Source organism: Fringilla coelebs, assembly GCF_963513975.1.
Source record: "Fringilla coelebs genome assembly, chromosome: 3".
NCBI lineage: Eukaryota > Metazoa > Chordata > Aves > Passeriformes > Fringillidae > Fringilla > Fringilla coelebs.
Window position 1 is genome coordinate 75,274,300 of NC_140030.1, and position 14,553 is coordinate 75,288,852.

The 14,553-nt window shown below is 40.7% G+C and overlaps 1 protein-coding gene across 2 annotated transcripts in view; it reads left to right on the forward strand.

The window, feature by feature from the left end:
- Positions 1 to 14,553, forward strand: part of RPS6KA2 (ribosomal protein S6 kinase A2) — a 158,591-nt gene that overhangs the window by 91,255 nt on the left and 52,783 nt on the right. For both annotated transcript variants that reach the window (XM_084202397.1, XM_084202398.1), the window contains exons 7-8: positions 7,243 to 7,280; positions 8,001 to 8,143. In XM_084202397.1, the coding sequence (XP_084058523.1) occupies positions 7,243 to 7,280; positions 8,001 to 8,143 (181 nt within the window). The remainder of the gene's footprint in view (positions 1 to 7,242; positions 7,281 to 8,000; positions 8,144 to 14,553) is intronic.

Consider the following 14,553-nt stretch of genomic DNA (forward strand, 5'->3'; position numbering starts at 1 on the left):
ATGGGGTGGCACCATTCCGTTTTATTGGAGCCGTTGCTTAAAGTAAATGAGCATGTCTGAGAACTTGTGTGCCTGTTAACTCATGAGAGACATGATAATCAGGACTTTTAAAACACTTGTATTAACTGTGCAAAATATTTTCCAAAATATTTATTTTCACATTTGCAGCTATTTTTCACTCTTAACGTGGTCCTAATTTTCCTTTCTCTTTTTTATTTGTAACACATCAGTAGAGAAAATGACACCCTCAGTGCTGTCACTGGGAGTGACGTGATACTGTTTTTATTCTATGCCCTTTGCCTGGTGCTTTGATGGATTCTGCTGTGACAACTAAAATAAATCAGGCTGCAACATTCCAAAGTTCCTTTTTAATGTAATGGTCACCAGCATTTATAAAAGATAACCACTGAGGGAAATCTTTTTGGCAATTTTTTACACTTTCGAAGGCTAACAGCGCAGCAGCATTTTCCTTCTATGGCATCAAACTGAACAATATGCAGCTCTTTCTTTAAAATGGAGTGTTACTGTTCTCACTGTCACGGGCAAAACGTGAGACCAGAAGTGATGGAAGGTGGACTTTGTAGGTGAGAAGTTGAAGGGAAGGAGACTGTTTATCTCCATTGCACTTCTATGTGATTTAAATTCTAAATTCAATTTTATGTTTTGGTTAGAAGAATACCAGTAGCAGTAGTATTACTATGTGAATTCAACAGATGTACATAGCAAGAGCTCTCGGTCTTTTGGGCTAGAGGACTTTTTGTAGTTTACCAGATTTTCCCAGTCTTGCCCATTTATGCGGCCAAAACTGGAAACCAGAGTCTTTGGCAAATATGGGAAGTCATCCTGCAATTAAACAACTATAGAGAGAAAAGTACCAGTTAGTTCCTGATGTGAAATGCAGGTATGCAGTGGTGACACCCCAGCTGCCACAGCCACAGGCTCTTGCATCATCTGCCAGCAGCTCCTGGGTTTCAGTTTCATTCTGAATTGCTGTTTTATCCATTCAGCATCCACAAATGTGTGCACAATAGAATAACTCCAATGATATGTTTTCTGTTTTAAACTTTGATTCTAGTGAGCATTGGTATGAATCATGCATGGCTTTTCTCTCTGATGTTAGATGAGGCTGATTTTTGAGATAACACATGTTAGAAGGTATCCAGACATGAGCTTGTATATTCCGATATGTCACAATGCCATTACATTTTTAGGCATATGCTGTAATTTTTTGCTTTAGGAGAAGTTAGAAGCTGAGGAGAAAATTAAGTGTATGTCAAAACTGTTCATTGTATTTGAGATGCTGACACCTGGATTATTCCGAGTTCTCAGCAGGAAGTGTCACTTAGCATCTCAGAAAACATCTCTCAATGACTCCAGTTGCAATTGAGAGCACTTATATTACTGCAGACCAAGCTGAAGCGCTTCCAGTCAGGGATCAGTGAATCAAGAAATTGGAGCTCATCTAAGGAAGGAAGATGTCACTGATTTGTCATTGTCACATAGAAGCATGTTGAAAAGGTAGAGATGGAATCTAGTTTTTCTGTATTTTTGTCTGAGCTGAGACCAGCCATCGCCTTCACTGTATTGCTCTGCTAAAATCCCTCCCTGAGACAAGGTTTCTTTGGAAGGAAATAAAAAGTATCCTCACGTAACTGGAGACCTATACACAGAAAGATCGCTGTGTAAAGTTAAGGTGGCAGCCCTCACTCTTGCATTTTCTAACTGTTGTCTATATGGTTTATGGCCTTTGATCTACAGATAAATGGATTAACTGTGGTACAGTTTAGTTTGGATTCAATTGACGTAGTGTAAAATTAGCCTACATGAATATAACTGTTGTATAGGAAAGGGAATGACCCAGGAATTCATACCTGGAGATAAAGCAAGGCCTCTGATTGAAAACCATATCCTCTAAAAAAAGCTCTGTAAGTGCAAAGCCTGTGTGCATTCACACCTAGGAGAGCAGAGCATGACAGCCTATGATTGCTCTGGAACTTTAGATCTACATTAAAGAAACAGATACAGCAGAATAAAACGATTACTCTCTGGGGGAAAAAATGCTAATTTTTTTTTTTACATCTGGGAGAGAATATCTTTCTAAATAAGATAATAAAATAAAATTAGGACCATCTCAGGATGTTCTCATCCTCCCCTTACCCCCTGGCAGGATCAAGACCATAGCAGGTGTGCTGCTAAGCTAGGCTTAAAGCAGCTGATGAAGACTCCATGCTCTACACAGGCCTCTTGGCAGTGCTCCAGCAGTTGTTCATCTAAAATGTTGCTCTTAATACCTAGTTTAGAATTTCTTCACTTTCCCTGCAGGCCAGTGCTCCTTGGCCTGTTCCCCTGGAAGCCCCAACATGCTTGTTCTGCTCTCAGCAGCAGCCTCAGGGGGTTGTGAGAACATCTTTTTCCTTCAACCCTCTTCTGTACCCTAAGCAATCCAGGTGCTGAACTCTTCTTCAGTAGTCACTCTTTACAGGGGTTCAGTCATTCTCATTACTCCCCTCTGGTTTCCCTTGATTCCTCTCTCCTTTGAAGTGCAACGTGCAGAATCACACACACATCTTCAGCAGGAGCATTACCAGCATGATTACAGCACAAGGTTTGCTGTGTCAGATTTTCAGAATTGGAGATAAATTAATTAATTAGTAATTTCCCAATTCTAATTCTCTCTCTCTCTCTCTGTCTCTCTTCCTCTATCTCCCCTTTATTAAAGATAGGCACTGCATTGGACCTTTCATTGTTCAATGCTTCTGCTGTTCTTCAGATGCTCCCAAAATAGCCGATAGGTTTGAGTTGGCTTGTCAGTTCTGTAAGTATGCTAAAATAAAGCTCATTGGAGTTATGTTTTTTAAAAAATAAATAAATAAATAAAAAGAAAGCAGCACTGTTAAAACCACTTGGAAGAACTCTTGGTACATTAAAATTTAAGGTTCAGCTTTTTTTTTTTTTTTGTTAAGATTCCCTGAGCAAAAATCCAAGTTAGCAATTCAAAGGTTTGAGTTCATTTCAAGTGCAGCTGGGAGTTGTCCTCAAGTCAGCTGTACTTACTTCAAAAAGACAAGTAATTGAGCTTTCTGGTTAAAATCTTGTTTAGAACAAGGAGATACTTCTCTTGAATTGTGGCAGACAAATTCTTCTCCTTGAGTTGTCCTGGTGATTTCAGTGGCATCCCTTGTGGGACAAGGTATTGTTCAGTCACAGTGGAAGCCACTGAGTTCCTTAAATCATGAGGCATGTTTTTAAGAACTGCACAATCAAGCTATAAAATATGGTGTATATATACCATGGAATATAGTAAATATACCAAGACAGAAAAATGGGAATGTATCATAAGGTAGTATATAATGTATATTTTATTTCTTATGCTGTGGTTTAAGGACGTGGGTGACTTAGAAATAACTCTATCATCTGAAAATGGACAGACTATTATTAATTTTTACCATTTCTCTTTTCAGGAACCTAGATGCACTTTGAGTTCTGGAATAGGGGCTTAGGTTAACAAGGAGTGATGTACATTTTAAGGCCCTCAGTGGTTTACATAAGGGACAGTGTAGACACTATACTCTAAAAAAAGCCAAACACCACTTTCTAATGCAGCGTGTTTCCAACCATGACTGCTGATTTATGAATACAACTGCCCTGTGTAGAGAGGGGAGATCTGAGAATCAGTGAGAGACAAAGGCTTATGGTGGAAAGCTTCCATTGATGTAAGCAGTCCCTTTTTGACTTCATGGTGTCAATGAAGCTACAGCAGAGAGGAATTTGCATTCAGCAGGGTGAGATAGCGTGGGGTCATGCAAACACTGAAATGTCACAAAGCGCTGTTTGTGAGAATCTTCATGTCTTTAGTAGGTATTGACTGCTTCATCTGGAACTGTCATAACAAAATGAAAATAAAACACTTGATAAAGTCTCAGGTTTTATCTCCCACCTGAAAATTTAGCTACAGTTTCTGATTAACATAAAGTGTGGGTTGACTCTTCTGCAAAACTGCTCTCACTTACAAAGAAAAAAATTTTTTAAAAAAATCCAAAACCAAACCAAAACAAATGCCAACCAAAAAAAAAACAAACCAAACCAGCCCCAGAGTTCCAGCTTTATTAGGTTTGGCAGAACATCATATTGATTTGGGGATGTTGGAGCTCAAAGTAAAGCCTGGAAGACGTGACTCAAAACCAAAAATAAAGAGAGCGAGAGAGAAGTGGGAAAGAATTGTTCAGGCCTTGATTTAAGACATGATATAAAACAATGCCAACAACCCATTAAAAAATCTTTTTTTCCCCTGTGATAAAGCTGCAGCAGGAAAGTTGATATGGAGTTTGCAGTCCTAGCTCTGCTATGGGACTTCTCCTGTAACTCAGACTGTGTTATTCCTCTACTACAAATTTAGCTGCCCTGGCCTTTAGCATGGAGAGTTCCAGCCTTTATCTTCTCAAGGCATGCTTTTAAACCAAGTTCAGTGAAAGCAGTTTGAATGTTTGTGGGATGGTCCTGATGCTAAATGTTCGATCACAGAATAATAGAATATCCCCAAAACAATCCCAAGGATCACACCCTGTGTCTGAGAGCATTGTCCAAACCCTGCTTCAACTCTGTCAGGCTGGTGCTGGGATCACTTCCCACTGGGAGATTGTTCCAGTGCCCAGCCACCCTCTGGGTGAAGAACCTTTTCCTAATATCCAACCTAAACCTCCCCTGCCACAGCTTCAGGCCACTCCCTCATGTCCTGTCTGTGGTCACCACAGTGCTGGACCATCCTCTTCCCATTTTGAGAAACCTGTGGACTGTGATGAGGTCTTCCCTCAGTCTCCTCTTCTCTAAGGACACCCTTATTTTGTGGCTTTTTTATTCCAAGCCTATGTGGGGTTCACTTATTTATGGTGTTGGCTATTTTCAATGACAGTATCCTGTAAAAGCACTCAAACATTAGACTGAACAAATAAAATGAAAAAACCTCCTAGCTGAAGTTAATCATTCAGTATGATTGTAACCTAGTTTAGAATTTAAAAGTAGTCTACTTTTTTATGGTTTTTATAATTTCAAAACATTAATTTAGATGAAAGATTATTTTCAAGCCTGAATCATATTAAGGCTTCTGGTTGGTTTCCCTCTTCCATAGAATAGTACTATATGATTTCAGATTAGTTTGTTCTGCAAACCATAGCTAAAGTAATTGTGATTGTCACAATAGAATGTCTGCTATGGATATTGTGGGATAAAAAGGAATTGTAAGGTGACAGAGATAAAAAGAGTACAGAGCATGATCACATAATAAGTTTGCGTCTACTGTCACAGGAAAACTATTTGTTTGTTGCTGTAATTTGCATTTTTAGAAGCAGGTACTTTGTTCTTAATTTCTCTCTAAGATAATTCAGTGCAACAGTTGCCCTTTTTTCCCCCTCACTATTAGCATATTGTTTTCTTTTTATATGAAATAAGATCTTCAGTTAGTAGCTGTAACAGTATTTGTGCTGCCAGATGGCAAATGTGGAGGCACCCAGATGTCCAGAGGGTGCTGCCAGGGGCCACAGAGGAAGCTGCCAGCAGCTGAGGGCATGGTAGAAGGGTGGTTAGGGAACATGAGATGGAGGAAGGAACTGTAGATCACGTTTTTGGGGATATGGGATACACACCTATTGGAAGCCAGGATCTATTCATTTGGCTGCTCATGCAAACAGTGTGAGAAAGAGTAGCTGTGTGTTTCTGACTCAACCTCAGGCAGCATTGTCAGTCTGAAAGCTCTTTTGGTGTTGCCTCTTTCCCTTTAATGAGGGTATGGTGTGAGCCCTTTAATCAAAGTATGGGGAACACACATCATGTACGTACTAAAGCAGCGTGGGTTTTCAATAGGAAATTATTAAATTTAAAACCCATGAAGTGTAAAATCAGTGCTTCTGGGGAAATTCCTTTTGAATTGCATTATTATTCACAGGGGCTTCCTGTGAATGGGGCAAAATTTGGGTGGCAAATTTTTGTGAGCTGTATACCCCCTGCTATTTTTCCAGATCGAGGTCTGGGGAGTTCACACATTCATGCTCACTTCCACACTGGCAGGTGTTTCATTCTGTTCTCTTCTGAAGCACAAGTTTAGGGGTTGCAGTCACAAAAGTACCTTTAAACATACCTGGTGTAGGCTAGTACTTGAAAATTGTGTGTTCAAGGAAACTGTGGAGAAAGATTAAAGATAAGATGCTTTTATTGAGAAGAAAAGGCTTAAATTACTGGACCCATGGTACAGACTTAGTTGCTGGCCTTGATGACTTTAACAACAGCTTTTTCTAAACACATGAATGACAGAAGAGCATCTTTTTTCAATTATGTTTCAGTTCAGACACAACTTTTCACAAAAAGTATAGCCTGATTATATTTGGTTCACATCTATCATATTTTCTTCCTGAATAATTCTATTAAAGTGATTCTCTAAGAGAAGAGGGATATAAAAATAGCTGGTACCATGCTAGATCAGTTGGAAAAGAGAAATATACTGAGTCTAACTAGGACTGAAGAAAGACCACCTTCATTAGTATGTCAGTTTTTATTTACCAAAATCATTCTTTTTCAAATTCAGTGTTCCTTCTTGTTTCCACAAAAACTAGCCCTGCTTTTTGCGATCTACAGAAATGTTGGAGTGTCTTTGTGAGGAAAAAATATGTTGGCAGGTGGCAAATGTGAGAACACTTGAATTTGGCTTCCAGGCTGGATTTTCATCTGTGCTCTGGACAGAACAAATAAGCAGAGGCTGAGATCCATGCAGTTAGGCTGTGACTAGTCACTGTGCTCTACGATGACTTTTATTACTTCAGCATGAACCTTTGGACTTAATTTTAGGTTCAGTGAGTCCAAGTCTTGATTATTTGTGTGATTGCCTTTTCTTATGACAAGAACAGGAAGCATGTAGCTCCTTCTCCTGCTAGAAGCATGTACCCTGCAGCTGCTGGCTTTGAGCATCCTCTTCTTCCTGAGCTCTGTTGGCATGCCCACCTTGAACATCCTGTGGAGCACACAGGAGGCTCCTCATGGAGCTGCCTCAGGCTGTGCATGCTTCAGACATGAGATTAAAAAAACCTTTGAGGTTCATTTTTCTTTCTGGAGCCATGGAGTCCACTAAGGTTTTGTGTACATAAGTATTTGAATCTTGCAGTATCTCCTTACCTGACTTAAACATCTTTTATTCATGTTTTTTAACTGTACTTTGTGCCTGGCTAATGAATGAATGTTTCTTTTTTTGCTTTATAGCATTCTTCTTGATGAAGAGGGTCACATTAAGATAACAGGTATGTGAGAAACAGAAAATTTCATGCCTGTAAGCTGATTTTTTAATTTTTTTTTTCCCCTGCAGTAAATTGCATGCATCCTGGTTGGAAGGAGTTTGCTTACAAAAACTAGAAGCCAGAAGAGTTTGAGTGTTGAGCTTCTCTGTCAGTTTGTCAACCCCCCTGCTGCACAGCACATGGAGAACATAGCATTTGCTTGGTGAAATTGTGCTCTTGACTGATGTGAAGCAGGCAGGTTTGGCTGCTTGCCACTGTGGATGGAAGTATGCTTCCAATATGACTATTTAATCCAGGCAGAGGAAGGCTGGAAAGACATCCCTTTCCCACTCTAGAGGCACTGTCTAGCCAACCTTTTCACTGGTGTTATCTGGGATTATTATTCCTAACACTTTGGAATATAGCTGCACAAGAATCCTCGCTAGCATTGCCTTCACCAAACCCGAGCTGTATATATCTGCTTATTTAAACTCCCTTCTGCCTAGAGCCAGAGCCTCATTCTGCACAGGGAAAATGACATGCCTGTGTTCAGGGTGGATTAACAAGTGCCAGGCACTCCGCCTAGGCAGGGCTCCAGCACACTCGTGGCCTCTTTCAGCGCAGGGACAGGAGGGCGCTTCACCGGCTGGTTGAGGTGTTTCGTTCAAACAATTTAAGCCAGCAAAAGCATGAATAATAATTTTTAGGGAGCTGACCAGTCCTGTTCTGCCTCACTTTCTGTAGATTTTGGTCTGAGCAAGGAAGCCATCGACCACGACAAGCGCGCGTACTCGTTCTGCGGCACGATAGAGTACATGGCCCCCGAGGTGGTGAACCGGCGCGGGCACACGCAGAGTGCCGACTGGTGGTCCTTCGGCGTGCTCATGGTAAGGCACACACTGCTCATCTGCTGCTGGGGGGCTGGGGAGGCATCAGATCCCTCTGACAAAAATTGAGTATCAGGGAGGCTTTTCAGAGAGGTGTTGTTGTGTCGCTACGGGACGCGAAACAACGCGGCGCGGACTCGCTGCTCTTTCCAAGGTAAAAAAGGGACCTTTGTTTTTCTGACTCCAACGTTTATAGATTTCCAAAAGTGACAGTGGATTGGAGGGTGAAAGTGCTACCGCTCCAATGACACTGGACAAACCAACAGTCTGTCAAATTTCTTCTCTTCTATAAAAGAAAGCAAAACAATAAGGCGTTTGCATAAAGCGTGTGAGAAAGTTCATTACAAGAATATAAACATCAGAAGGCTTAGAAAATCTTAAAAAATAAGGGCGACAGTACTGCACTCTCCTCAAGCCAGCCTTGTTCAGATGCTAACCTGCCCCCCCCACCCTGCACCCCTCCAGCCTCTTCAGTCTGTGTGCTGTTATTGCTGAGGTAGATGAAGAAAAGATCAAGAAGTTGGTTTGTGTCACTGTGATTTTTTTTCACAGCTGTATGAACACTGTAAGTTTTTGGGAGCATTGTTTTATCAAGCATGGTGCTGTCCCTAGAGCTCTCTCAGGGGTATGTTTGGATGACAGAGCTGGTGCTGCTGTCTCCTGGGGTGTGCAGGCTGCAGATCCACCCTGTGCTCAGGGCATGGCCATCCCCAGGCAGCTGTGGCTCACAGGGCACCTCACCATGTTTGTCACTGCAGAGCCAGGGCAGGCTCAGAAATCAGCATAGCAATGTGCTGCTCCAATACTGCCCCATTTCCTGTGGTATGGAGGCTTGTTTTGATAGCTATGTATTGCACTACCTACCAAAATCCGTAGAATATGTTTAAATTTTGTTCACACGAAGTGGACTACTGATGCCACTGGAGGAAGCATTGGAAGCAATGTGAAAAACAGTGAAAATTTGGGTTGGGGATTGCCAGCATCACTGATCTAGCAGGTTGGCAGCAGTTAATCTACATAAATATTGTAATTTATTGCCTGAATTATAAAAGGAGTGGAATACCCTTATCTCCTGTGGCCACAAATCCATTTGGGGATGCTCAGCACTTCTAAACCATGTACATTTATTCACAAAAATCAATAGGATATGTCTCAGAGAATAAATCTATCCCTACCCTTTAACTTTTTTATTATATATTTATTTTTGCTGAATAGCTGAGTCTTCTCACTCCTTGTCTCCCATTAAAAGATGGTGCATATGGTGTGTAGATTGTTCTTTCACCAGCTAATAAACTCTTAATGAGCTGGACTATTCCTCCCTGGGTTTTGCTAGGCTTTCTTTTTTTTTTTTTCCTTTCCATTCCTCTTTTTAACTCTCTCCTAAGGATTCAGCATATTAGAATTAGAAAAGATAAGATTCTCTATAAAAGGAGATGAATTAAAGAAAGTAAAACCTTTTTAACTCCAAGCTAATGTTTTAAGCCTTCAAGTGTTACCAGACATCTTAGAGAAAAATATGTCAATCAGTTCAAACTTTTTTCCTTTTCAACATTTAGCTGGTTGGGACCAAATAACGTTTATTTCCACACACTAAACAGCTGGGAGGATTTTCTGATGCTGTCTTTCACTTTGCTCTTTTCTCCTTGTTTTCCTTGTTCTGTCACATGTATGTTCTATTACGGAAGCTGTTTTTGTCAGTCCAAAATACTGAAGATTATTAAATTGTATTCAAATTATTTATTAGCATTTTTTCCTAAGCACTTTGCAGTATGATGTAAAATAGATGAAGAAAGCATACCAGTTGATGAAATATGCATAGATCCAAAGAAGTGTATGTGATAGTGTAATTTTCATATCCAAAATTCTTATCAAAAAGGGGAACGTATTATGCCTATAGTTATAGCATGGCCTGTATCATCTTCATCATCAGAGCCACCAAACACTCACGTTCCTGTTCTGTTCAGTGAAGAGGAATTGCTGCTTCTCTTGACCAGGGCACAGGCTAGAATCAAACTGAATGGTCCTTGCAGAGTCCTTAAATGTGTCATGTTGTGATTATCAATAGCAAAACAAACTTGTCTGAAAATGACTAAGTTCTGGTCTTATTTATTAATGGTGTTTATTAATTGTGTTAGTAATTATTTTGTGAATTACTAGTCACCAGGATTTTTACTGCCCACAACAGTACAACTTCATTTACTGCCAGCTGGGTCTTTGACACAGGCCATGCAGCTGAAGCTGTAACCTGCTCTGTTTGCTGCTCAGTTTATTTGAATTGGTTTATGGTGGCTTACTGTATGTCAGCAGGTACAGTCACACAAATGTTAAAACTCGCCCCTTCCAGCATTCCCAAGGACAGTCCCTCCTTCTCATTAAATATGTGGTGATGACTGCTGATACACTTCTATAATTTCTGCTGGTGAGTTTATGTGGTCTATCATGACCAGACAGTTTTCCTTTTCTGCCTTTCTGTATCTTGTTCACTGCATGGGAGCTTTTGGATAGGATATACTCTGCAAAAGCTTTGCATCAAGAGATCTTCATGTACAAGTGTTTGGCCTACATTGTTAAAAGGTTGGGTATGTAACTAATACCTTTTCAACTCCACTGCAAGAGTCTTGGTGCCCACACTGCCATCTCTGAAGCCCAGATAAACTGGTCTGCCTGATCCAACATGTTCAAACCTCTTGGAAGGCCTCACAAAGCAGTGCTTTTGTAGTTCACCCTACCAGCTGATTTACAAGGTCACAGACCTTAGGAAAGTTGTATCTCTTACACTTCAGGAAAAATCCACTCTGCACCTTTGAGAGTCATGTGTGCAGAGAGGGGAATATAATTAAAGAAATGGCTGCGATGACTTGGTAGCAGTCCCAAACCAGAAAAAATGTGTTCATATGTGTCAGCAAGTAATGAAGTCTTCAGAAGAAAAGAAAATGTCCCTTTGGTATCCAAAGTATTCAGCTCTGTACTAATTTTGTAGTAACTATACAGTGACATTGGACAAATCAATACAAGACATCCAAGTATCAATCTTTTACAAAATCCCATTATTACAGGTGTTTTATTCCCAGTGCAAGAGATAGTCTTCATTAACATTATTTTGAATGTTTATGCTTGTTGCTATGTTAAGGGGTTCAACCCTTTGTGAGCACTGATTCATTATGTTTCACACACACAGATAATGAAAATATTCAACTTTGCAAGTATTAAACTGAATGCTTGAGCAGTTCTCAGATACCTGGAAAAGGACTGGAAGTGTTGAGAGGATGAGCCTCTCCTGGCCATTGTGATCAGAGTGTCTCTCTCTGTTTTCCAAAACAGAATGGTTTCAAGTTTCTTTGTGACTCTGAGTTTTATCCTATGCTCACAAACTCACAAAGACTTGGGCTGAAGTAGTTTGCACAACCTGCTCTCCTTCCATCCATTAGGAAGATTCCCGTGGTCATTACCCAGGCTGAGGATTTTTTTCTCATTCATTATCTTCTCCAATAACCTTCCTGGGTCACTTCTTGGATCCTGAATTTCCTCAGGAAATTTGGACTCTTTTCCAAGGTCTTCCCACGTGTATATCTTCTGGGAGGTGCTCATGCTTTGCCTACTGAAATTGGAGACTGCCCTAAAAACTAGAGAAAGGGAGCACTGCATAGTATATTGAGACCTCAGCAGGGATTATGTGACTCCAGAGGCCCTTTGAGTCTAATTCTGTGGTTCCCTAAATAGGCAGCTGAACTGGAACAGGAATATTTGCCTTTCTTGCACTTGCTTTGGTGTAGAAAGGAAGTCAAGGTTGGAGGGAGGTGCAGCCGACAGAAGATGGCCCTCAAAAAAGACCTGGGAAGTGAATTGGTGGGAAGGAAGGAGCAAACGCCTGGGAAGTGAATCAGTGGGAAGGAAGGAGTAAACAGAGGGTTTCTACAGATTGGGAAGTAGGGAAAATGAAAATCAAGTCCCTCAGCAAAACTATAGGGACTGCTTTAATAGGCAAAAATACTGCAGAGTTCATTCACCCCTACTCTCAGCTTCTTGCCAAGCTGCTGTGACCCATCCAGCTCTATATTTGTGTGCATGAGTGTAAGCAGCACGTCCTCACTTCTGTTTTCATTTTCAGGTTTAGCAAGATGTTTGGCTTTTTGGAAAAATAAGCAGGAAGACAGGTCACTGTGCAGTGAAATGATAGCTTTAAATGATGAAATGAACAATTTCAATTTTTTTTCAGTTTTGTTCTTTCATTTTGAACCTTCAACAGATTTAGTCAGGACTGCAATTGAGAAACTAATGCTTTCTTTCTGATGTTGCTTAGCTAAGTTTATTAAAGTAAAAAGCTCTGGTACACTTAACTTACGTGGCTGCCTTTCACTTTAAATATTGATGTTAACTGCATTTCTTCTGAACCTGAATTAATCTCAGCATTAGGCCTGCACAACTGGAGATGTGGTAGCAAAGTGCTGGCCATTACAGCAGCACAGTAAATGCTTCCTGCAGCCTCCACAGCAGTCATTCCCCCTGCTCCCTCCTGCAACTTCAGTTTCTTCCAGATTCCTTCCTTCTTGTGTCCATCCCTTGCAGTCACAGTGCACTTGCAGGTATTCCTGGGATATTGGGGTGGGTGGGAACTGCAGTCCTTTCCCACATAGTAACCGACCAGGCAGTTGCTTGTATCTGTATCACCTGCACCAGCAGCGTCAAGCCCATTTATGCTGGCATAAATGAGACATAGCAGCCATTGCTGGTGCCACTAAATTAGATTTATTATAATAACAAAGTAATGTGAGCAAGTGAAAGTGAACATTAGGTACTTTGCATGAGCATAAATGCTCTAGAAAGCATTTGGTACAACCTGTACCAAATTTCTGCTGCTGCCCTGGGAAGCAGTGTTCTCTGCCCTTCATTCCCACTCCCATTTTAGCAGGACTAGGCTGTAACAGGTCAGAATTACTTTGAAAATGGTATTTAAGCTCCAGTGTCATCTAGGCAGGTTTAAAAATTCTCCCCCATTATGTTTGTAGAAAACGAGCTGCTTTCCTGCAGGTCTACCAGGAAGCTCTTTTCTTGCCTCTCCTAACCCAAGCAGAAGTTAATGCTTTTGTTTTTTCCAAATCTTGCTTATATTTTGCATCCATGTAAATTTTTCTAAAGTGGTTTTATCTCTGTTTCTACTATGCATGTTAGTGCTTTGAGGTAATTTGTTACTAATGAAGATAAATCATTCAATTAACTATATTCAGTTACTTATCTGACTTCTAAACATCTCCTCTGCTCTTCTCCCAGAATTAGCATAGCAGGTTCACCGTTAGTTTTTTTCTCTTTTCTATATTTTTCTTCTGGAATAGCTGTATTTAATCTGGGCAAGAGGAAGGGTCAAGCTGTGGGGGAGTCTGACACAAGTTTTGGTAATGAAAGAATCTTTGTTGGCACAAATGTGCTTTCTGGGAGCACTGTGGTTTCTTGTGAGATAAGGTACAAAAAGTATAGAAGGCTTGAAGAATCTTTCCTGCCTTACCAGGCATTTGCTTATAACAATGAGTATTAATTATTAGATTAATTAATTACATCAATTAATTAGCTTGCTATAGTAGAAGAGATCCAAAACCTGAATGACAGACACAAACAAGTAACAGTTCACCTAACCCTCAATGGGCACAATTTTCCTTTGTGTCCAAGCTGAATTATGCTCTTGGTGTCTTTATGTTTGGTGATGCACAGCCTTCAGCCTCCCTTAGTCAGAGCAAGCAGCTGCCAGCCCATGAAAGACCTGGTGCTGAATCCAAGTTAGGCAAGCTTCTTCAGCCAGGGTTTTGTCATTTTTTTCACTTCTTACAGATGTGAAATTCCTGTCAGATTTACTAACGTGTCTCCAAGGAACCATAACTGATTGATGTTTCAACACTTGACTTAGGCAAATAATTGATGGTGACTGTTAGTTTTGCTTTGAGATTTGGGTTCAGTTAAATGTGACACTTATGAGATTCATCACTGAGTACAGCCAGAGGAACCCAAGCTGGAGAGAAAAGGCACACTCAAAAGCCTTGAGAATGTGGGGGTTAGTCTTGTTTCTCCTGCAAAATATCGGAGAGGCATCTCTGAGTGTTGCAAAACCACAATCAAAGAGGTGGTTTGACTCAACCTAAAAAGGTGGGGAGTGGCATGTCAAATCCATTTTCCTTGCATGGTACACCATGCCAAACACCTAAGAAAAGCCATCTCCATGCAGGATAAGGGTCCCTCCAGCCAAATACCTCATTGCCAGCACTGGTCATAAAACAGCAGGTGCTGGAGGAAGCACCATATGTGACACTTCTTCCCAAACATACCAAAACCTGACAGCAGCTCTCAGTGTAAACAGTTTGTTACCCATCTCTGGAATGGAACTGTCATCCAGACTTGCTGCGCCTTTCTTTTTTTTTTTGTGC